Raw genomic sequence first — 26,450 nt, forward strand, 5'->3', positions numbered from 1 at the left:
TCACCCATCCATTCACTACAAATGCTTCTTTAGTTCTGCCTTGAACTTATTTAAGTTGGCAACCTCCACTACGACAAATGGAAGTTTCTTTCAACTATCAACCACCTGCTGGCCAAAGGCAAATTTCTGCACATCCAATCTACAATTGTCTTTCATCAATTTGAATTTATTTTAATTTGAAGGGGACAATCACCTGCTAGCAAAATTCCTGTATATTATTACAAGACACAATAAGCATACTTCTCCCACTCAACCATCTTGCCCTTAATGCCATACTGCTCCAATTTGCACAGTAGTCTTCCATGTGCAACAGTATCAGAAGCTTTCCTAAAATCCAAGTATGTGATATCAAATTATTTTTTGCACCCAGTTCTCTTTGTGACCACATCATAGTATCCAATCAAATTTGTCAGACAAGACTTCCCCTTAACAAACCCATGCTGCGTGTGAACTATAATTGCAGTCTTGTCTAGATGTGCTGCATTGCTTCTTTAAACAGTGCCTCCTATTATTTTCCCCACAACAGAAGTTAAACTAACAGGTCTGTAATTACTTGTGTCACCCTTTGATTCCCCTTTGTGAATTGAGGGACACATTTTCACATCTCTAGTCCATGGGGACCTCCCCTGAGTCCAAGGAAGCTTTCATAATTATGGCTAAAGGTTTGCTTACTTCCTTTGCTGCCTCCTTCAATATAACTGAATTGTTGAAGTTAAACATAAGAAAGGCACCTGAGATGGATGGGATCTGTCCTGTTATATTAAAGGAGGTGGCAAAGGAAGTTCTCATAATTATGGCTAAGGCTAAGTTGACCCTTAGCCATCATTATGAGAACATTCTTAGACGCAGGGGAAGTCCCTATGGATTGGAGATGTGCAAATGTATCCCCAATTCACAAAGAGGGATCAAAGGGTGACACAAGTAATTACAGACCTGTTAGTTTAACTTCTTTTCAGCGAAAAATAATGGAATCACTGGTTAAAAATGCATTGCTGGATCATCTATACAAGACAGTAGTAATAATTGAGACACATCATGGGTTTGTTAAGGGAAAGTCTTGTCTGACAAATTTGATTGGATACTATGATGTGGTTACAAAATAACTGAATGCAAAAAATTATTTTGATATCATATACTTGGATTTCAGGAAAGCTTTTGACACTGTTGCACATGGAAGACTACTGTACAAATTGGAGCAGTATGGTATTAAGGGTAAGTTTCTACAATGAATAAAAGGGTGGTTGAGTGGGAGAAGACAGAGAGTGGTAATCAATGGATGCTGCTCTTCATGGACTAATGTTATTAGTCCATGGCCCCCAGGGTTTGGTGTTGGACCCACTATTGTTTTGTATATTTATCAATGATATTGATGAAGGTATATCAGGCTTAATGTAGTTTGCAGATGATACACAGGTTCGCAGTCATTGTTAATGACAGTAATAGCAGTGTGCTACTGTAACAGGATCTACAAACTTTTGGCAGATGGGCTGTGAAGTGGCAATTAAAGTTTTACATTGGTAGATGTAAAGTACTGCATATGGGTAAAAGTAAACCCAGAGAAATGTGCCAACTGTGTGTTACTACACTTAGGGTATCAGAAAAGGAAAAAAGAACTGGGAGTAATTGTGCAGTCAGATATGAAGTTTTCTGAGCAATGCAGACAGGCTGCCAGAGCAGGTCATTGTCAATGATATATAGGAATTTTGCTGGTAGGGAAAAGGAGGTGATTATCCCTTTGTATAAGGCATTGGTCAGGCCACTCCTGAGTATTGCATACAAGGTCTGGAGGCATCATTTTAGGAAGGATGTATAGTTGCTTGAGCATGTACAGAGAAGGTCAGCAAGATTGGTGAGGGGAATGAAGGGGTCCTCTTACCAAGAAAAGCTTAAGTTATGCAAATTTCAGTGGCTGGAGACTAGGCACCTGCGAGGTGATCTGATTGAGGTGTATAAGCCTTGAATGTGTGGAGCATGCTGAATTCTGATGGGATTCTTCTGGTTGCTCAGGTTACGAACCGGAGGGAGCTTAAATTCAAATTGAGGAAAGAGTTGTAAAATAGATGTGCGGAAATTTGCCTTTAGCCAGTAGGTGGTTAATTGCTGGAACAAACTTTCATCTGCTATTGTGGAAGTTGATGTTGTTTGTTTTTTGGTTTTTAGGAGCATTAGCAACTAAGGCCATATTGCTCCGCTCCAGGATATGCGGTGGTCATTCCCTGACCTTTCTGCATCCTCCGTATTTGGTAGTGATGGGCTCGAACCCCGGTCTAATCAAGAAGCGTGTGCTACGCACTGCTGCTCCTTCCCACCTGGCTACGGAGGCGCCATGGAAGTTGATAGCTCAAATAACAAGGAGGAACTGGACAAACTTTTAGAGGGAAGGAATGTGCGAAATTTTTTTTTTTTTTTGGTTGATGCTACATAAGCTCATATGCTCACACTCTTGCATCATATGTGTCCATCACTACTACTATTACTAGATCATATCCACCCCAGGTGCCTTTCTTATATTCAACTTCAGCAATTTCTCCTCCACTTTGCTCTCAGTTATTACAAAATCATTTAGTTCCCTGATAGAGTTTGATAAGCTTCTGATCTCTGCTTCCCTACAGACTTCCTCATTTGTGAATTAATTACTCATTCAGTTTATCAGCTACCTCAGCAGAATCATCAACAATCGAACCATCGATATCAAGTGGACCAATCTGATTCATCCCCTTTCTTCTAGAGTTACAGTTATAAAAGCTATCTCACATCTAGACAAGCTGGTTTATTGACAAACCTCTGTCTGTTGTGTTCTTGGAGATTGAATACCATGGTCAATGAGATTATGATTTTTGTATTATTTGTAATGTGATTATATTTTTTCAATAAGGAGATTTGATAGTTAAATATAAATTTAAAACTTATTCAAGATTATTTATATTATTATTTCTCTGTACTTTATATTTTATAGATGATTGTTCTGAAGATCCTTGCATGATGGGAGCAAACTGTACAGATCTAGTCAATGACTTCTATTGTGAGTGCCCACCTGGATTTATGGGAAAGAGATGCCATCTAAAAGTTGATCTTTGCGCAGGTAGTCCATGTATACATGGTATTTGTGTCGATCGACTGTTTAATCACTATTGTATATGCAACTCAGGGTGGACTGGAAGTAACTGTGATGTTAATATCGATGAGTGTGCTAGCCATCCATGCTCTAATGGAGGCCAGTGCATAGACCTCACTGATAATTTTAAGTGTGTTTGTGACACTGGCTTTACTGGTTCTAGATGCCAGCATGAAATTGATTCTTGTGTATCGTCTCCCTGCCAAAATGGTGGTTCATGTTTTGATCGTATTGATGGCTTTGTGTGCCAATGTCGACCTGGATTTGTAGGATTGCAGTGTGAAGCAGAGGTTGATGAATGTGTGAGTAGCCCTTGTAATCCTTCTGGAACAGAAAAATGCAGTGATATGGATAATGGCTTCTTATGTCAATGCAATCCTGGATTCACAGGAGAATTTTGTGAAGTAAGTGACTGAATATGCTCCACCTTTATTTGTCCATAAAATACTTGAAATAAGGTGTGCGTGCACCCACACAAAGTTAATATTAATTAAACTAAACTATCTTTTCATTTGAAGGGCTATTACATAGCCCTTCAATAAAACAGTGTTGTATCACACATTATTATTACTTAATGTATACTTGTGCTTCACTTAAGGACATGAAAGATCATTAGAATTAGTTGAGGAATATGATGCATGAAAGCAAGCTTGTACAGCATCAGCCAAAAAAAAAAAAAAAAAAACCCTTCATATTTGGCCACTCCAAGCTATCAACTTCCACAACGACAGATGGAAGTCCGTTCCAGCAATCAACTACCTGCTGGCTAAAGGTAAACTTCTGCACATCTATTCTACAACTGTCTTTCTACAATTTGAATCCATGCCCCCTCAGGTTCTTAATCTGAGCAATTGGAAGAATCCCATCAGCATTGAGCCTGCTCCAACCATTCAAGGCCTTACACACCTCCTCAGATCACCTCACAGGTGCCTAGTGTCCAAATGCTGCAATTTGTAGAACTTAAGAGCTGCAATTTTTAGAGCTCTTTCTTTGTAAGAGCATCCCTTTGTTCCTCTCATCTATCTTGTTGCCCTTCATCTGTACTCATTCTAGCAACTCTATGTCCTTCCTAAAATGAGGCCTCCATCCAGACCTGTACACAGTATTCAAGGTGTGGCCTGACCATTACCTTATACAAGGGAATAATCACCTCCTTATCCCTGCTACCAAAATTCCTATAATACCACACAGTGTAATACCACACAGTTGGCATGTTTCTCTTGGGTTACTGCCACCTATATGCAGTACTTTGCATTTGTCAATGTTAAACTTCAGTTGCCACATCTCAGCTCATCTGCCTAACTTTTCTAGATCCTGTTGCAGTAGCATACTGTCTTTACTGTCATTAACAACCCTGCCAACCTTTGTATCATCTGCAAACTTCGGCAATAAGCCTGATATACCTTCATTGATATCACTGGTAAATACACAAAACAACAATGGGCCCAGCACTGAACCCTAGAGAACTCCACTAATAACCTTAGTCCACATAGAGCAGTATCCATTTATTACCACTCTCTGCTGTCTCCCAATCAACCATCCCTTTATCCATTGTAGAAACTTTCCCTTAATGCCATACCACACCAATTTGTGCAGCAGTATCAAAAGCTTTCCTGAAATCCAAGTATATGGCATCAAAATTAATTTTTGCATTCAGTTCTTCTGGACCACTTCGTATATGCCAATCAAATTGGTCAGACAAGGCTTCCCCTTAACAAACCCATGCTGTGTCTGAACTATTACTGCAGTCTTGTCTAGATGATCCTGCAACACTTCTTTAACCAATGACTCTACTATTTTCCCCAGAATAGAAGTTAAACTAACAGGTTGAAAATTATTTATGTCACCCTATAATATATTTTAAATATATCATATTTATCATATTAATCATATTTTAAGATCATAGCCTCTGTAGCTGAGGAGTCAGGTGTGAGGCTATAAAGGTGCACACACTTTGATTGACCCTAGTTCAAGCTTATATGACTACTAAATATGGAGTAATGTTCATGTATTCTCTCAGTCTTGTAATCTCCTCTGACCTTATGTGGTATAAATGGAAAACAAATTTTCTGGTTAAACCCAGTATATACAGAAAATTTATTTAAGGATATTATCTTTAAAGAACTAAGGAACTGACTGACACTGCAAATGGACAACATTAACAAAGTATGAAAAGATGAAAGCATATAAATTCTATATGAATATGTATATATTTTCTTTGAAAGTATCTAAGTCAACTATTTAACCTAAAATTTTCCTTGAAATTTCATATACGCCAGAAGATTCCCTTTAGATTATTACTGACTGAACCTATGTTAGCTATCATTGATCAGACTTAAGATTTCAAAAGTGTAAAAATATGCAGTTAGGAAATTTTTTCATTGCTTTAGAAGAGGTTAAAATAAAGACAACAGGACAATTAGATGCTGTTATATATCTTTTGCTATCCATAAAATAGAAGATTTATAGAGAGTATCTGTAGTAAATGCAATAACTATTCAGTACTTCATTTGGGAATTATGTGATATTATAATGATTAAGTAATTAAAATGAATTAGCATAATTACTAATTAGATAATATTACATAAATCTCTATCGATTGATGTATTAACATCTTTCCAATTCATAGAGTTTGCCATAGGGATGAAATGGGTGACTACAGACCAAGTTTTAACTTTTGGCAGAAAAAAATCATGCAGTATAATGTTAATTAAAGATGAACTGTAGGAGCATCTGGACAGAACAGAATTGCACTGGAAACACAACACAGTATGTTTAAAGGGAAATAGCATCTAATTTATCTGAATAACTACATGTAAAAAAAAAAAAAGTAAAGTGTAGCCATTATCAACCCACTGCAGGATGGAAGCCTCCTCAACAATTCATGCTGAGGGAAATGGACCATAATCTGCCACGCTGGTCCAGTGCGGGTTGGCAGATCGACCGTATTCAGCAGTCAGGGGCTTGAACCCCGGTCTACTCAAAGAGCGTGTGCTACTGCACTCCCGCTCCTGCCCACTTGGCTACGGAGCCTGACCTAATAACTACATGAGGTTGTCTCAAAATGACTGGATGCAAAAAATAATTCTGACATTGACTTATTTAGACTTCAAAGTTTTTAATGCAGTCTCACATGAATTTCTTTTGGGGAAACTGGTATATAATGTAGTATTGGTGAGAAGTTACTACAGTAGACAGAAGATGGTGAAGTCTTAGAATACAAAGAGTAGTTTTTAAGTGTTTACTTCTTAGTTGGAAAAATAAAGATTTAAATGTTTATTTCTGTGTCGCTCAAACTTTTTTGGCCACAAACCACTTCTGATTCCTAATTTTATTAGTGGACTGTCAAATTAAAATATTTTATTTTTGTTCTTGTGACTGACAAACAAAAATATTTCTAACCCATACTCAAAATTTGCTCTTCTATGTTTCAGCTTATGCAGATTTAAAAAATAATAATAAAAATCTCTCCATCTGTCTGTAACAACCTACAAATTCTGCCCCCCCCCCCCTCCAACAAGATTCCCTAATCAGCTCCTACATGCCAAACCAACCATCTGGGTTTCTCAACCTTTAGCTACTGGCCCTCCACAATGATGGACCTGGCAGTATGGCAGTTTCACCACTGTTGTTTGTACATAGTCTGCTCAATATACAGTTGTTCTTATCTTTGCTTCTGGAAATGCGAAGTGGAAAAGAGTTTTTCTCAGAATTAGTGCAAGTTTGTACCTTTTTTGCTGTGTAACTCATTCATAGTGCACATAATGAACACAAAGTCCATCTTCTTGCAGACTCCCCCCCCACAGATCCTCTGGCATTTATGGACCACACTTTGCATGCCACTGCTCTAAGTGGACTGGATCACAAATCCAGGGCCCCATATAGTTTTTGATATTCATTAAAGATATTGATTCAAAGTTTACTGATGATACAAAGGTTAAAAGACTGGGTAAGAATATATTATTTTAGGTGGACTGAAAATGGCAGTTAAAGTACAGTGCTAATAAATACACAATTCTGCCTTTAAATAATAACAATCCTAGATTAGGGACAATGTTTTTTCTTGAGAGAAAAAAAATCTTCCTCATTTATTGATTTCCTTTTCTGTAAATCAAATTATATGTGGTTATTCTTTACCTAGTGATTTTTTTTTTTTTTTTTTTTTTTCACATTCATGCATCTGTTCCATTCTTCAAAATGTTTTCCTTGAACTCACTACTTACTATTTCTCTTATTCTGATTTTCAATACATATCTGTTTAACAACTATTTTCCATCATGTAGTGGCTTATAGTTTAAAAAGTTGTTTGCATGATTGTTGGAGAGAATTAATATGTGGAGGCCTTTTCAGAATAAAGCGTTTTAGGACATAGACAACAAAGTAAAAAGGTGCAGTTCATCAAACAGAGTAAGAATGAGGAGATAATAGAAAGATATACGAAGGTGGTGGCAATGATACAAATGTGAGTTAATAGGTACAGACATATTTTAAAATTTTAGAAATGGAGGTAATTTCATCATGAAGCTTGGCAACACTGTTAAACATACAATGTGCAACCTATTTTCACTGATTTAGAGTTGTTTTTGATAGCAGTTCATGTATGGCAGTTATTTTAGTGATGGTTACTCTACTATGAAATCTAAATTGTTTACCCTTGGTCTTCTGTCCATGAAGCACTTATAAAACAGTACTGTTAATATTTTTTAATTGTACAGTAAAGAGTATTTACTATTTATTTAATTTGGTTGAATAATGCAGTGTAATTTTATTTTGATTTCTCTAGACTTTTCACTCCTAAATATCTGCATTCATGTGATAGTGAAGTAAAATAAGTGACTGAATGCTTGCATGAATTACAGAAACCTATACAAATGTATTTTCAGATTTGAAGAAGGTTGGCAAAATGTTAATGTCGAACAGCAGCCAGGTAGATCAGGTGGTCTCCACTCCACAGCTTCAAAGCTTTATCAAACTAATGACTTTTGAAAGAAGACTTTTTTTGAATTTTTGAAAACTGGTAAATATAGAGTAAATTGCAAAGATATTATGAGTGCAAGATTGGGAACTGAAAATGCTGGCAGATGACCATAAGGCCAAAATACTCAGAATGTACAACATATTACTCCATCAAAATGCTCAGCATCAAAATACTCAGAATGTACAACATGGTCCTTGAGGTTGTCACAGACATTCTCTCAGATATGCCATACAAGCTGAACTTGCTACCTGGGAGTCCAGAATGCTGATGGAAATGATATTCGGGTGACATTCAAGTCAAGTGGACCCAATTTCAGCAAAGTCCAGACAGTCTGTGACAGCTAAATCCTCTGTTTGCACCTTCACAGTGGTGGGACTGTTAGTAATCCTGGGTATAACCTCCATGTACAAGCATGCTGTGGGTGGCCACCCAGGTGTGAATCAACGTAAGCAAGGATCAAGGTGTTGCGCCAATACCACATGGAGGAATGCTACCCCTCTGTGTTACCAGGCAATACTAGGTGGTAGATGACTCTCATCAACCAGTGCAATACTACCACTTTGCTTATTGGAGGCTTGAAGTGGTGGAACCCACGTTTAGTCTCCAGAGATAAGTTAAAGTCAGCCCTTCCCCATCTCTTCCATCATGCAGTATGACTGATGACTTTTGGGGTTATGATGAACATCATGGCGAGATCCAACCTTCCTTACATTTTGAGGGTGCAGCTCTAAAATGGTGTTCGCAGGCCAGCCGCTAGCTAGTACACCAGACCGAACCTATTGGAAACTCTTTAGGAGGTTTCCAGATCAGCTAGTGTATAATCTTGCTACCTCTACTCTGCCAGATAGTGATTGGAGGGAGTCCGAGTAGTGTGTATGCAGGGGCATTGTTGAGGCCACATTATGTCAAGGATCTGGGTATATTCTTACCATGTATTCCATATCCAAAAATTTCATTGCTTCATACAGCATATCCCCCCACTTTTTCTTACTATTGAATACACCATGAATCGTCAAACTAGTAGAGTAAGCTTATCTGCAAAAAGATCTAAACCTCCCAAGCACCTCCTACTTCATTTCACAAATATACATGGTCTCAATTCTAATCTCAACGATGTCCATTTCCACTTACAGTCTGCCAAACTCCATGTACTTTTTCTGACAGAATCTCAGTTATCGGTTGATTCAACTACTTCTCATCTCAGTTTCCCAAATCATTCGCTGTATGATTCCTTTCCCCTCAAAGGTGCTACTTGTGCATATGTACGTTCCAGTATTCCCTGTCAGAGACTTGGTAATTTGGAATCTCCTCTTTTCGATCTTCTCTGGCTTAAAATCTTTCTACCTCATTGTGTAAAATTCATCTGCTGTCTCTACCATTCTCCCAACTCCACTAATCACTTGGAGCTCTTTGACTTCCTCTCTTTGCAACTTGACTTTCTCCAGTCCAACTTTCCTAACAGTGAGGTAATTTTCCTTTGTGATTTTAATGTTCACAACTTCAGCTCGCTTTTGTTTTCTAGCCACACCTCCCAGCTAGTCGAGATGCTGAGGCTTTTGCAATTACTAATGACCTTGCACAGATTGTTCATTTACCTACCGGACAATCCTAACCATACAGCCAATATGCTTGATCTTTTTCTCACAAACAACCCTTCTAAGTATATGGTCAAAGTGAGAGGTCCTTTAGGCACTTCAGATCACAACTTGGTGATTGTCTCTTCTCCAATGGAACCTTTATCTCATGGCTATTCCCAACCTCGTGTTGTTTGGCATTACAAGAATGCAAAATGGGATGACCTGCGAGACTTCTTTTCTTCTTTTCCTTGGTCGGATTACTGTTTCAAAACTTCTTATGTCAATGTTTGCTCAGATCGTGTCAGTGAAATTATTCTTGTAGGAATGGAATCCTTTATTCCACACTCCACTTTAAAATCTCGTCCTATATCTAAACCTTGGTTTTCCAATAAATGTGCTAAGGCTGTTCAAGAGAAGAATGTTGCATATCATAATTGGCTTGTTTCTAATTCTTCAGTTTCATTTTCTGCCTACACCATAGCTCGCAACAATTGTAAAGCAGTTATTAGTCAGTCCAAACTAGATTTTGAACAGGCTAAGAGTATAAGGGTTGCTTCTTGCCCTAATGGTAGCTGAGAATTCTGGTCTCTTGTCAAAGCTATTGCCCGCAACTTTTGCCCATCATTGCTCCCACCTCTGTCAAAACCAGATGGTTCTGTTGTTACTTCAGCCAAGGATAAAACTGACCTTCTAGCATCCCATTTTTCTTCCAACTCATGTATTAATGATCTTCGTAAAACACCTCCCACCATTCCCAATACACTCCATTCAATGCTTCCTGTGGTCTTTCGTCAAAAGGATGTCAGAAGGATTTTGATGAATCTTGATGCTAAGAAAGCTCCAGGTCCTGATGGTATTTCTCCATTTGTTCTCAAAACTTGTGCCCCTGAACTTATTCCTGTTCTTTGCCAAATTTTTTCACTTTCTTATTCCAAAGGTATTTTTCCTTCTGCTTGGAAATTTGCTAATATATCCAGCCAGTTCCTAAAAAGGGTGGCAAATCTCTCCCATCCAATTATCATCCCATTGCAATTGCTTCTATTCTTTCTAAAGTAATGGAGAAATCAATTAACCACCAACTCTTAAACTACCCAGAAACCTTCCATCTGATCAACGATCGCCAGTATTGATTCAGTCAGTGTCGATCCACTGGTAATATTCTGGCTCATGTTATCATTTATGGACAAATTCAATGGAAAATTTTGGTAAAATACAAGTAGTTGCTCTTGACATCTCAAAGGCTTTCAATCATGTTTGGCATAAAGGTCTTCTAAACAAGCTTCCATCTTATGGGTTTCAAACTGATTTTTTTAATTGGTTATCCAGTTTTCTCTCTGACTGCTCACTAAGGGTGATGGTAGATGGCTGTCTGTCTTCCAACTTCTCCACTAATGTTGGTGTTCCCCAAGGTTCAGTTCTTTACCCCACTCTTTTCCTCTTGTATGTTAATGATCTTCTTCCATTGACTGGAAATCCTATCCATAGTTTTGCTGATGATAACACATTGCATTCCACTTTCCATTTTGAGAAATCTTGTCCTGCTCAATTAGCTTCAACTTCTCGAATATCCGCTACCAATTCCTTAAATGCTGATCTCCAGGTAATTCTCCAGTGGGGCAAAGACAACTTAGTTGATTTCAATCCTTCTAAAACTTCTAATCCTTCTGGGGTTGTGCCCCTAAAACCTCTCTCAGGCTTCTTGATTCCATTCAGAAGAGGGCAATTAGGTTAATTAATGATTCATCTCTAACAGAGTCTCTCTACTCGCTGTCTCATAGATGTACTGTTTCTGCTGCATGCCTCTTCTATAGATACTTCCATGGGCACTGTTCTTCCGAATTGGCTTCTATAATTCCCTCTCTCTCTCTTTCAAAACAGTCCGAACACATGCTGCCACCAGCCAACATCCATTTTCTGTTGAACCTCAAACTCACAGAACCAACTTTTTATCTTCCTCGTTTATTCATTCAACTGCCATTTTCTGAAACAACCTTCCTTCATATGTATTTCCTGAAAATTATAGTCTACAGAAGTTCAAGTCTAATGTCAACAAATATCTTCTTTCATCTTCTCAACCTCCAACCCAAGCATGGTACTAAGTACTATAAGTTCTAATACCTCTCTCGTGTTTCGGGTTTTCATAAAAAAAAAAAAAAAAATATATATATATATATTGAAAAATGACTATTTTTCAGTCGTGGCAAATTTTGAATATATGTAATCAAAAATTATACTTGTTCATACTGTAACTTGCAAGAAAACTTAGGATCATCATTTTGAGACTGAATAAAAGAGATAAACCATGAAGTGGAAACAATAAGATCACTGTTGACAAAGCAGTTCAAAACAATACTGTCAGTGGGCAAACAAATTCACACCTACAAATTTTTGGGGAATGTTAAGGTTTGCAATTATCTGAAATGGATTTTAAAAAAAGCTACAAAAACAATGAGCCAATGTAATTTTTTGATGATCAAAGTCAAGGCCTGTGTTGCTTCAAAATGTATTGAAAACTTCAATAAAAAGCCTTTGTTTTGCTGCAGAATAATGCCTATCTTCACAGTTTTCCATTAACTCAACAGACAAATATAGAAATTGGCTGTAAATACTACCGCATCCTGCATACAATTAAGATTAGCCTAAATAAATTTAAGGCTCAGCTGGACAGGTATTTCGAACGAAAGGAGGGGTGAAGTGGAAGTTTTTTTGTTTTTTTTTTGGCTGATGCTGAATAAGCTTGCTTTCTTGCATCATATGCCTCTACTAATGCTAAAGACAGATCAATTTTATAATTTCCATATTCTGATCAGATGGATAGATGTGAATGTAGAGGGCAGCAACATTTTCCAGTTTAAGGCTGGAGAAAGCTGCTGAATTTTGCCAAAAGTAAAGTTGGAGGAAGTGGGGTTATGGTGTTGTAGTGTTTCTCATGGTATGGTCTTGGACCTTTAGTGGTGGTAGTTCTATAAACCATTAACTCCAACACCTACCTTAAGAGTTTCAGTGATGTGGGGACTGATACATTATCAAAATGAGTGGTGTGCATTACTTCATTTAGCTGCTTTACACATTTATGAATACATTGTCATTAACCAACAACCAATTAAATAAATAATTTGCACATTAATATTCATTTTAGCATTAGCATTAGTAGAGGCATTTGATGCAAGAAAGCAAGCTAATGCAGCATCAGCCAAAAAAAAAAAAAAAAACCAATTCCACTTCACCCCACTGTTTGTTGGAAATACCTGTACAGCTGAGCCTTAAACTTATTTACGCTATCAACTTCCACGACAAGGGATGGAAGTCTGTTCCACAAACCAACCACCCGATGGCTAAAGGCAAATTTCTGCACATCTATCCTACATCTGTCTTTCCTCAATTTCAATTTATGCCCTCTCAGGTGTTATTCTGAGCAAGAGAAAGAATCCCATCAGCATTGAGCATGCTCAAACCATTCAAGGCTTTATACACCTCTATCAGATCACTTCGCTGGTGCCTAGTCTCCAGACACTGTAATTTGCAAAACTTAAGCCTTTCTTCTTAAGAGCAGCCCTTTGTTCCATTCACTAATCTTGTTGCCCTTCTCTATACTCATTCCAGCAGCTCTACATCCTTCTTGAAATGAGGCCTCCAGACCTGTATACAGTACTCTAGGTGTGGCCTGACCATTGCCTTATACAAGGGAATAATCACCCCCCTATCCCTGCTAGAAAAATTCCTGTATATCATTGATAAGACACCATGAGCTACTCTGGCAGCCCATCTGCACTGCTCAACCACCCCCAGGTCCCTTTCATTCTCTACCACTGTCAGTGTAGTACCACAGAGTTGATACGTGGCTCTGGGGTTGCTGTTTCCCATATATAGTACTTTACATTTGTCAATGTTAAACTTCATTTGCCACCTCTCAGCCCATCTGCTCAACCTTTCCAGATCCTGTTGCAGCAGCATAATGTCAGTAGTGTCTTTCGCAACCCTGCCAACCTTCATATCGTCTGAAAACTTGGATATTAAGCTTGATATACCATCATCAATATCATTTATAAATACAGAAAATAATAATGGACCCCACACTGCATCCTGAGGGACTCCACTAATAACATTAGTCCACGATGAGCAGTGTTCATTGATTACCACTATCTGTCTTCTTCCCCTCAACCATCCCTTTATCCATAGCAGCAATTTGCCTCCACTGCCACACTGCTCCAACTTGTGCAGCAGTCTTCCATGTGCAACAGTATCAAAAGCCTTTCTAAGATCCAAGTATGTAATATCAAAGTTATTCCCTGCATCCAGTTCTTTTGTGACTGCATCATAGTATCCAATCAAATTGGTCAGCAAGACTTCCCCTTAACAAAACCATGCTGTGTCCTAGCTATAACTGAAATCTTGTCTAGATGATCCTGCAGTGCTTCTTTAATCAGTGCCTCCATTAATTTTCTTGGAACAGAAGTTAAACTCACGGGTCTATAATTACTTGTATCAGCCTTTGATCCTCCTTTGTGAATTGGGGTCACATTTGCACATCTCCATTCTGTGGGTACCTCCCATGAGTCCAAGGAAGCTCTCATAATTATGGCTAAAGGTTTGCTTACTTCCTTTGCTGCCTCCTTTAATATAACTGGATAGATCCCATCCACCCCAGATGCCTTTCTTGTGTTTATCTTCAACAATTTCTCCTCCACTTTACTCTCAGTTATTACAAGATTCTCTAGCTTACTGCCAGAGTTGAATACACCTCTGGCATTCCCCTCGCTGAATAAATCCTCATGTGTGAATGTCGATGCAAAATATTCATTTAGTTTGTTAGCTACCTGTGCAGGATTATCAACAGTTGACCCATCGATATCAAGTGGACCAATCTGATTCATCCCCTTCCTTCTAGAGTTTACATAAGTTAAGAACTCTTTGCTGTTTTTCTTTGCATCCCTTGCCAAAGATTTCTCATAATCTGCATTCGCCTGCCTAACCTCCTTTGTAACTTGGTTAGAGATCAACTAGTATCTATCATAGGCTTCTGTGTCACATGTTAATTTGTATGTATCTCATTCATTTTCTTCTCTGCCATATGTCTCATTAGTTCATCCGACATCCATTTAGGCCTAAACCTTGAACAATATTTCTTAGTTGGTATGTAAAGCCTAGTAGCTTCCAAGATAAGTTCTTTGAATGCTTCCCATTTTGAATTTGCTGTTGGTAACATCATCAGTTGGTCCCACTGTATAGAATTTAAATATTGTCTCAGACCATCGTAGTCGCCTTTACGAAAGCAATAACCCTTTCCTTTACCCCTAATGGTAGTTACCTCTTTGAGTAAATCCCACTTCAGCACACAGTGATCACTGCCACCTAGTGGTTCCTGTATCTGCAGATTCTTAATGCATGAAGAATCACTACTGATAATCAAATCAAGAGTATTACTCCCTCTAGTTGCCTTCCGAGCATGCTGATGTAGAACACAATCATCCAATAAATCCACAAAAGCCTTGCTAGTGTGTGAGTGACCAGCCCACAAGTTCCAGTTAATATCTGGGAAATTAAAATCCCCCATTATAAGACTCTCTGATTTACTGGCCCACTCTATTTCCCTGTTCAGTTTCTTATTATACTCATCAGAGTCATTAGGCCTATAGCACACTCTTACTCTCAATTTTGATCTCCCAATACTTATGTCACACCAAACTGACTCGACACTGCACTGTCCAGCGATGTCGACCAGATTGACTTCCTTGGATTTTATGTGTTTCTTAACTAATAACATAACCCCTCCTCCCTTCCTATCCTGTCTGTCCTTCCTGTAGACGTTCTCCCCAAATTCCAGTTCTGCATTCCATATATATATGTGTGACACCACGTCTCTGATATCCCAACAATATCTGCCTTTGATGTTTTGAGCAATACCTCAAATTAATCAAATTTATTTACTAAACTCCTAGCATTGGTGTACACGCAAGTATACATGCACGTGTTCCTATTCTTAGCTACCCTAACACAAGCCATGTGTTTACTTGTACCGCAATGACTCCCAGCAATCTCTGAAATATCCTGCATCTTGTTTTTCAGGCTTCTGCTCATTCCAACAGAAGCAGTGCAAGAATCTCTTTCACCTCTGCCAGTGGCTACTGTTTATCTATTAGTCTTTGTATCTCCCCAAGCTAGCAATTTTCCGACCCACCTAACACTGCCTCAATAGCATCAGCAAATACTCTTGCACCCTTTCTATTTAAGTGTATCCCATCCCTGTGGAAGCAGTCTCTCCTGTCAACCAGTACAGTCCAGGCTGAAAAAAATTCTACCCCTTGAGCCTTGCACAATCTTTCCAGGGCCAAATTGTTGACCGATTTTGTATTTTTTATTAGTTCTATAAAGTTTTTGCAAGGCAAAGATAAACAGCCTATCTGAATTTACTAAGGTATTATTTAAATAATTTTAACTAAGATGTTTTTGATTGCACACAGGTTTGAGTCCCTAGTGCTAATATTGATCAGCACTTTTACTGTATTTTGTGGCTTTTTTTTTTTTTTTTTTTTTTTCACAGCCTACTCTTTACAGCCTACCAATGCTATGAAACCCGTGAAAGTCTATTCGGGTCTTACTTGGTCTAAAATTTAATGTATTGATTGAACAAAGAATGTTTCTGCTTATACAGAAACCAGTGGTTTTTAAAGAATACAGTAAATTTAAATTACTACAACCTCTAATAGTGTCTGCAAGTTGATAGTGTGTTTATTTATGTGTTTTGGTAAATGTGTCACTCTGTACTTCAGTTGCTATAGGAAAGTGCATGCTGCTGCCAGTTGATTTTTCTTTCTCTTCACCTCTGCTTATTTCAGTTAGTTATGAAAGTTTGATGTGTATTTTTCCATGCACTGCTAGTAGTAAATTTTTTAGATGTCGATTGCAATTGAAGAAGAAGTAACACTGTTTTGATGTACTTGTGTATGCAGTTTCTAAAATAAGAAGTGAAAATGAAAACCCCTCCATTTTGAACTGATGAATGTACAAGGGTTGTTCAAAAACATATTTAATGCATGTACACATAAACTGCTGGTTTAGTTATGAACTGGCACATTAATACCAGTTCATAACTAAACCTACTGTTTGATTTGCTTTTTTTTTATGTTTGTGTGCATAATTTTTAAAAAACGACATTTCAGCAGTTAGTACATCCAAAACTGATGTGTACAATTATTGAGTTTTTAAGTTGAAAGAAAGGCATACAGTGGGTCCTCATTACACGAGGATAACTGGGACCAAGAAAAGGCCCTTAAAGTGGGGATCAAAATTCCACAAAACATAGGTAATGAGAGTAAGGTCTAATTGGGACATGATAAATGATATAAAAATAATGGTAAAAAGTTTATTAAAAAATAGTATATGCTTAAGTACATATTATTTTTAACAACATTTAGCAATTACCTTACCTAAATAATATTTGAATATGAATGCAGATGGATACTGTGAAATATTACTTAGAGGAGAAGGAAGAGGCAGGTTATACTGGAAGTAGGGGTCTAGAACGACCATAACTATTGAAGTTTAAAGAATGAATCAAGCATCATTTGTTTTCTTCCTCATAATTTTTTGATTAAATTTCATAATAGCATTGCAAGACATTTTTCACTTCATGTTTAGCCTTAACAGCATGATCATAAAAGAGGGTCATTATTGCAAAAATGCTTGCAAAGCACAGTTTTTCTGAATATGTCTCATGATCTCCTCATTTCTTTTTTCTTTGGGTACTTCTATCCAATTGTCATCCTTGTTAATTCTGTCTTCTTCCATGGTTAATTGATCCAACTCTAAATCCTTATATGTTAGCAGCATTACATATTATTTGATTTGAGCAACTTTCTGACATAATTTTCAAACTTTGTAGATTCTGCATCTTTTTTTCAAGATTTGCAATTTTGTTTGCATCCAGTTACCACTGATTATTCAAAGGCATGAACAGCATTAGGATATAAAATTTTTCCAGCAGCTGTTCATTGACGGAATAGTAACTTCCTTCTAGCTTTCCCAATAATTTCAACACAATCAAAAATATTAAATTTGTTCAAGAATCTTCCACATTCGGCGCCTCCGTAGCCAGGTGGGAAGGAGCAGCAGTGCGTAGCACACGCTTCTTGATTAGACCGGGGTTTGAGCCCGTCACCACCAAATACGAAGGATGCGGAAAGGTCAGGGAATGACCACTGCATATCCCGGAGCAATATGGCCTTAGTTGCTAATGCTCCTAAAAACCAAAAAAAAAAATAAAATAAAATAAATAAATAAATCTTCCACATTGTTTTCATTGGTCTTGTTACAGTTTTGATAATTAATTTCCTAAAAGTGAGATATAAATAATATACCTTCGAAACACTCATTACTTCCTGGCATATGGGTTGCATTATGGATGTTGTACAAAACGATATCTTAATATTAATACACGATTAATGTTAAAAAAAAAAAAATGTAAATGGATAAAAACTTTGCTTAATGGAAATTAAGGGCACCTTGTTGCTGTATGGACTTGGATGTTAAATACTCAGGTAATCAGGATGCCCTGTGCATAAAATTAACAACAGAATGTTGAGTGTATATGGTGAAGGTTGCTACTCAAAAGCCAGTCATAGCTTTCCAGTATGCAATGGAAGAAAAATATTGATCCCATATTTCTGTGGAAAAAACTATGGCAAAAATTTTCTTGAGATCACCATGGTTTTTTTTTTCTGTTTGTGTCAAAGAACCTGATGTCAACATTAACTCAGAATGGGATGTTGAAACTGAACTGAAATGGAAAATGGAATGCTGAAACCGAAACAACTAATAGAAGGAATCATTGTGCCTCATTATAATGCAGCATGCCCAAACATTGTCTACTTGATTCAGGCTTTGCATTAAAGATGTTCTGAGAGTCAACTCAAGCATGTTGCATAAAATCCAGATTTGTTACCACATAATGCTCATATTTTTGGTTTATTGAAAAAAAAAATGGGGGGGGGGTATCTTTAGAATGCACTGTTAAACTTTGGATGCTGAAGTCCAACAACTGTTGAAGGATGATTTCATCAAGAGCCAAAAGAATGTTTTGAAGAGGAAATATATAGATTATTGGGACAATAAGTTTCATTTTGAAATGCTAAAGGTATTATTCTTCAAATTTTCAAACAGAATTTTTTTGAAAGCCTCAAATGTGTTTTAGTTGAGCACCCCTCATTGTATTTCTGATATGATCTCCCACATGTAACTCCCACAGATATTACTTCCTTAGTCTCCCCCTTTAGTCTCATTATATTATAATTTATTATTAAATTAAAATTAAACCATGTAAAGTTTCAAAATAATTTGTTAATTAGGACTTACTATATATATATTTTTTTCATTTTTAGATTAATGTAAATGAATGTGCATCTAACCCTTGCTTAAATGGAGGTGTATGTACAGATGGAATAAACATGTTCATATGTCAGTGTCCCTCTGGGTGGAGTGGAGATCAATGCGAAATAGACATAGGTACTTGCGTCTCTTCACCATGTCTTAATGATGCAGATTGCCTTGATCTGTTCCAGGATTATTTCTGTGTGTAAGAAACATTCTCTTCAAGCTAATTATATATAAATACAAGCATGTCAGTACATAATGACTTTAATCTGTTCAGTGCTATGCCCAGTTATACTCATACTACTGTTATTACCACACGGCATACTACTGTCAGAATGAATATAATTATTCAATTCTATGCCCAATCATACTCATTTTGACAAAAGCATGATTTTTGACAAAGGGATCCCTATATCTATTCTGAATGCTTTGGAAAAAACAAGTAACTGTACCTCTTTTAAGAGAGGAATTCTCTCGTAAACAGGCCTAAAAAAACTGTATGCACTCATATTTCCTTAAAATATGCAAACAAGTTAAAAGTACAGGCTACATTTTAAAATAATCAGACTGTTGAAGCCTTAGAATTATATTTAAAAGCTGTTATTTTGATGATAATGGAGTGAATCGGACAATTAGCAAGTTATCAGAAGCAGAATTAAACATTAAATTGCATTGCATTTTTATTATTTTTTTTAGCACAGCACTATTATTATCTATTTTAAATCATCATTTTCTTTACTACTTCTGCTAAAAAATAATCATTTGTAGTCTGATATTTTTTAAACATGGTATAAAGAATTAGGCTTAATTAGGCTCTGAGAAAACCTGGCAACAGCTGATATCGAGGGAAAGGAACAAAAAAACTTTGCACTGAATAGATTAATAACATCAAAATTTATGTTTAACTTCATACTGTAGTAGAGTAATCAGTACTAGTGATAATTGTTGTAGATAAATATATAATAAAGTAGCATTATACAATACAGATGGTTCCTACCCAATAATTCTTAGTTTCATAAATATTTTAATATAATTTAATAATTAACAAAAGTGACTTCCTCTTCCATTAAAATTGTTCACATATTTGATTAACTATTAAATTCACCTAATGTCCTAAATGTTGCTCTTTCATAATCATCAAAAAGTATCACTGAACATTGCTTTGTCTGTTTTAGGTGTCCATCTGGAACTGATGGGAAACGCTGTCAGACATCTCCTCAGCGATGTATTGGCAACCCATGCATGAATGAAGGCATTTGTCATGATTTCGGTAGTGGGCAGAACTGTTCTTGCCCTGTTGACTTTACTGGAATAGGATGCCAATATGAATATGATGCTTGCAGTGATAATGTTTGCATGAATGGAGCTACCTGTGAGAGTAAAGCAGGCAGCTTCAGATGTCTCTGCCCTACAGGTTTTACAGGAACATATTGTGAAGAAGATATCCCAGATTGTACTTCTTCTTCATGTCCTTCCATTGCTATGTGCATTGATCTGACTAATGATTTCTATTGCAAGTGTCCATTTAACCTTACAGGAGAAGACTGCAGAAAGTGTGAGCTTTATTTTTTTTACTCAGCATTATATTTTGTTTATCTCTAATATATATATATATATATATATATATATTTGTTTTTTGAAGTTTCAAGAAGGATTTCATTAGAAAAATTGTAACAGAGGTAACTTTTGGAATGCATCCTCTGCTGCCATCTCAAGTAAATTGTTATACTTTGGTAAATGTTTAGAAAAGGGATTCAACTTCACATGAAACAATTGTACCTAAATTTATTAATAAAACAACTATGCAAAAATTATAGTTTTACACAACTTTTTGATAATTGAGCATTGCGCACAAGTAGTAAAATGTGAAGAATAATGTTAACATGAAGTATGATTCCTCTCTGAACAACACTATGCCCATTGCCTCCACAAGCTGAAATTACCAGAAGCATTATTAATAACTAAGGCAGTAAAGCCATATGTTCGTATCTTCCCGAGCAACCCATGCATGCACTGCATCAGGGGCAACTACTGTTTTAGTACACACAATTTGCTCTTCCTCTTGTTATCCAGCCATAATTGACTTCAGTGTTCGAATAACAATGGTTGAGTGAAAAGCTTGCTTTGGTTCTTTAACTTGACTCACTGTTTTTTTTTTTTTTTTTTATGAGAACCCCAAACACGAAAGGTATCAAAACCTATAGTACTTAGTGCCGTGCATGGGTTGAAGGAGAAGTATGGGGGGGGGGGGATGCCGGAAACTTTGCTCTAGAGACTAAACATGGGTTTCACCACTTCAAGCCTGTAATAAGCAAAGTGGTGGTACTTCACCGGTTGATGAAAGTCATCTACCACTTTTATTGCAACACAGTATTCTCCAGTTGCTCTTTGTCTTCAGGAAACTTACCTAACCTCTCAAATGTCTCCTTTGAGAAAGAATTATTGCCTTTATCAAACAGATCGTAATAGAACAAATGCTGTCCATGGTGTCAATGTTATATAAGTAGCACTAATCCCAGAGTAATGTACTAATACTACTGTATATAAGTAGCACTAATCCCAGAGTAATGTACCAAATATATGGTACATTACTCTGGGATTTTCCACTATGCTCAGGGTAGTGGAAAATGGAAAAGACCTGGGTGTTGAGGTATGAAGTTCTCTGATCAGTGCAGACAGGCTAGCGAGACAGCTCATGGGGTTTTGTCAATGCTATACAGAAATTTTGCTAGCAGGGTTAAGGAGGTGTTTATCCTATTGTATAAGGCAATGGTCAGGCCACATCTTGAATACTGCATACAGATCTGGATGCCTCATTTTATGAAGGATGTAGAGCTGTTGGAATGGATGCCCTTACCATGAAAGGCTTCAACTCTGCAAAATGCATCATCACATCTGGAGACTAAGCATCTGTGAAGTGACCTGATTGAGTGTTTAAGTCTATGAATGATTTAAGAAAACCCAGTGCTGATAGGATTCTTCCTCTTGTACACACATGAGGAGCATAAATTCAAATTGAGGAAGGATGGTTGCAGAATAGATGTGCAGAAGTTTGCCTTTAGACAGTAGGTGGTTCATTACTGGAACAAATTTCCATCTGTTGTTGTTGTTGTGGAAGTGGATATTTTGTATAAATTCAAGGAAGAACTGGAAACTATTAGAGGAGATGGATAGATAAAATGGGAAGTTTTATTTCGTTATTTGGCTGATGCTGTATAAGCTTGATTTCTTGCATCATATGTCACTATTAATACTAATACATTGAGAGGAGAGTGTGGGAGGTGGCTTTCCTGCACTTGGCATGCTATTGTTACAAAATGATATTTCAGATCTGTTTTTGGAAACCATTATCTAATCTAAAATTGGGAAGGCTAAGGAGAAACCAAAATTACTTACTTGGCTTGTGTTTGTGTGTGTGTGTGTGCATGCATCTGTGCATGCGTGTGCGTGCATATTGCTGAACACAAAATAAACAGCTTAATTTTAGAATTACATACACAGATCTATCACTTGTGGGTTCTGGGGAATATGTATATAGGCCTACATTTTGAAGGTCACTTCAACAGTATGTCCATTAATGTATTTCTGCCTAATTGTAGATACAGTTCATGAAAATGACAGTACAATAATGAAAATCAGAAATTCCAAAAGAAGAGGAAAAAAAGAAAAGAAGAAAAAAAAAAAAAAAAGCTCTGAAAATCAGAATAAGTCACATCTGTTGACCTCAGTTATTTGAAACTGAAGAATTGAGATCAGAATTTGATAAATTTTAATCATGTAATGTACAGGATATTACTGCATGAAAAAATTATGGTTTCATTTATAGTTTTTTACATTTTTTTTTATAATTCTGATATGATTTTTGACAATAATTTATAATTTTACTCTAGTCAAAATAGAAAAAAAAAAAAAATCATTATTAACCATTGATCTCTCATGTGTGATATTACTACATGAAGTCTATACCATAATCCATATTTCACTCATTTTTCATCTAAATTGTCACATAAACAACAAAAAAAAAGTCTGTAATACTGCAACTATAAATTATTATTAAGTTCTCAAATATTCTCCAAGGAGATATAACCATTAAAATTAAAACCCTGATAACAGTATTAAAATATTCTCATTCCTATTCAACTCAAGATGGTATAATTCCAGGTGGTATAAATGTGACCAAACCTATTTCCTTAAATGGTTATATTTTTAAATACCAGATAAAGATGGCTCTTAATTCTATTGGTGTTGATAATTATGTCTCCCCTGGGGGACAACTGAAATAGGATCCCAAAGTAATAGAAGACCTTTCATTTCTTCATATTTTTCAAAATAAAGTAAAAATCTTACCTGAAAAAAAAATTTCTGAATGCTATTTGATACTTAAATTTAAAAAATTAATTCCAGCATGAATTACTGCACATCATAAATATAGTAACTTATTTACATAATTATAATTAACTCATCAATATGCTTAATAGATTGTTACAAGACCATCCCAAAATTTTAATATTCCAGCTATTCTAAAGCAATTTTGCTCTCATAATTTAGCTTGTAAGCTAAATTGTATTAATCATTAATGTAACTAGCCTGCATTTTTATAGGATGAATAATTTCACAAAACAGTACACCTTAAGAAATCGTATTATTTCATTTTCTGCTTATCTCTAATTATTTTTTTATGAGCACAGAAGTTTCTGAAGTATTATGTACATTTTTTTTTTTATGCAGCTGTGAATATTGATTATGATCTCTATATTAATGATGAAAGCCGATCATCAAGTGTTGCATTAGCTGCTCCATTTTCCCTTGGTGCTAGCAGCTTGACAGTGGCTTTGTGGGTGCAGTATAACATTCCTGAATCAACAGGAATATTCTTTACTCTCTATAGTGTTGAGTAAGTACAGAGAAATAATAAAATAATTGAGTTATTTTAATACCTTTTGCTAATTTTATTTTTAAACCCTTTTGTGAGTGGAAACTTATGCTCACTTACTCATAATAAATTAATAATAAAATAAATTACCTATTTGACTCCCTCCCCTCTCTTAGGTCTACATTTTAGAAACCATTATCTAGCTGACTCTGAATTTCCCCATGCTATCAGCTTCAACCAATCATGAGGGCAGTAATTAACAACTTGCTGGCTAAAAGAAAACTTCCTGCAATCCTGTCTAAACCTCTTTCCCTGTAATTTGAATTTATTGCCCATAATTCTGAAATATTTTATAACAGTAAACATTCCATTCTCATTCATTTTAACTTGACCTTTTCAGATCAGATCCTTATACACTTCAATGAAGTCTCCTCTAACTTATCTAGTTTCCAAGTTTTGTAGCCCACATATTCAATGTCTTTCTTCATATGGACACCCTTCTGCCGATCTCACCAGGCCCCACCTTTGGATCCTTTCAAGAAGCTCAATGTATTTTTTTCAAGGTGCAGTCACCATACTTGAAGACAGTATTCTAAATGTGGTCTTACAATTGCCTTATAAGTGAGATTATGACTTTATATCTCTACAATAAAATGTTCAATAAATCATTAATGGGCCTTCCCTATCACTTGACTATATTGCTTGGAAAATTTCATCTCCAACTATATCATAACTCTCAAATCCCTTCCTCTCCCCCCACTGTTTTTAGTTCAACTCCACCAAGTGTATAAGTTATTTGGGAGTTGTTTTTTCTGAAGTGTAAGACCTTGAAGTTTGCTGCATTAAAACACAGCTCCCACTTTTCTGACCATCCCTGAAGTTTATCTAAATTGCCTTGAAGAATCTTTGCTTGGCACTGATCATTAACTGCTCTACTCATCTTGATATCATTTTGTTAGCCCAATCTGAAGAATAAGCATTAATCACAACCCTCTGCCTCCTGCCCTGCAGCTGTTTACTGTGATTAATCCAAGGATTTTCCCTGTGATTCCAAATGTTTTGGCTTGTATTGTAAACTCTCATGTGGAATGAGTCAAATTCTTTGCTGAAATCCAAATTAACAATACTGAAATTATTTCCCAACATCCAGCTCATGAGGAACTATGTCAAAATAGCTAACCAGGTTAGTTAAAATTATCTCCCTTTAAAAAAACCATGTTGTGTTTCTATCAGAATTCTAATTCTATATAAATGATCCTGTATTATGCTGACATTGATAATTTTCTCCATGATTTTACCTACCACTGAAGTCAGACTGACTGGTCATAACAATTTCACTCTTAGAACTACTTTTATGTATTGGCAACACATTGGCACTTCTCCAATCTAAGGGAATGTCTCCTAAGTCCAGTGATGCCCTCATAATTAAGCCTAATGGATAAAAGCACACTCTATTGCTGCTTCCCTCAAAATTACTGGGTATATAACAAATTCCAGAATCCTTATTTGCCTTTAGGTTTGGATGTTTTCTAATAAATAATTTTTTGAAATTTCAATACTGCTAAGTCCATGCTTTTCAGATTCATCCATAGTTTCTCCTCACCATGGAGGGACTTCCTTCTATAAATGTCAATGCAAAGTACCTATTCATCCAAGCATCCTCTGGGTTATCTGAGATTTTCCCATGCCTGTTACACAAAGACCTGATCTGATTCATCCTTCTCTTTGTTGTTTTCACATTTGTATTCACATATGTGAAAAACTCCCTTGTCCCACACTCTTTGCTCTCTTAGCCAGAGATTCCTCATAATCTGCCTGTCCCAGCCTAACCTTTTCTGTGGTATATTAACAGATCATGTAGCTGTTATAGGCTTCAGTACTTTTTATCACTCTGTAACTTTTCCATACCATCCTTTTCTTCTCTATTAAATTGTCCAGCTTATTATTCATACATTTCAGAATATCCTTTTCATGCTATATTTTTTTAATAGTATATGTGCATTCAAGGTTTCTGGGACTATATTTTAAACATATACAGTAATTTTAATGTATTCATGCTCTCTGTGCTATCTTCCCAATCAATAATGGCCTTATATCTTAAGCTGCCATAATCTCTTGTCCTGAAATTAAAACCTATTCATTTGCCTTTAACAACTGTTAGCTCTTCCCTCATCATTCAACTTAGAACTTTGAGATCACTCTCTGATAATGGCTCCTCTCAGTTCAATGTTATAATCTGGTTAATGAGTGATGATTAGGTCTAGAATATCCTTGCCCCTAGAACTAACATGCTGGTGCAAATAAGAATTATCTAGTTGATTTAAAAATTTTATTTTCCATGGTGGATTTCCCCTCCCACTTGTTCCAGTCAATTAGGAACAAATTGAAATCACCCATAATAAGACAATCACACTTATTTGCCCATTCTGTTTGCATCTAGGTAAAAGCACTCATCATAATCTTCACAATCTTAAGGTATGTAGATTACTCCTATTCTCATTATACTTTGCTCTCATTCAAATCACACCATATAGATAG

At 36.4% G+C, this 26,450-nt stretch overlaps 1 protein-coding gene across 1 annotated transcript in view; it reads left to right on the forward strand.

Annotated features, from left to right (window-relative positions):
* LOC150088154 (uncharacterized) overlaps nucleotides 1-26,450 on the forward strand; it is a 611,850-nt gene that overhangs the window by 412,830 nt on the left and 172,570 nt on the right. Inside the window, exons 37-40 of the mRNA XM_090369355.1 lie at nucleotides 2,957-3,519; nucleotides 19,048-19,241; nucleotides 20,215-20,594; nucleotides 23,768-23,933. Of these exons, the coding sequence (XP_090225481.1) occupies nucleotides 2,957-3,519; nucleotides 19,048-19,241; nucleotides 20,215-20,594; nucleotides 23,768-23,933 (1,303 nt within the window). The remainder of the gene's footprint in view (nucleotides 1-2,956; nucleotides 3,520-19,047; nucleotides 19,242-20,214; nucleotides 20,595-23,767; nucleotides 23,934-26,450) is intronic.

Source organism: Mastigoproctus giganteus, chromosome 3 (assembly GCF_048544385.1).
Source record: "Mastigoproctus giganteus isolate SK-2022 chromosome 3, ASM4854438v1, whole genome shotgun sequence".
NCBI lineage: Eukaryota > Metazoa > Arthropoda > Arachnida > Uropygi > Thelyphonidae > Mastigoproctus > Mastigoproctus giganteus.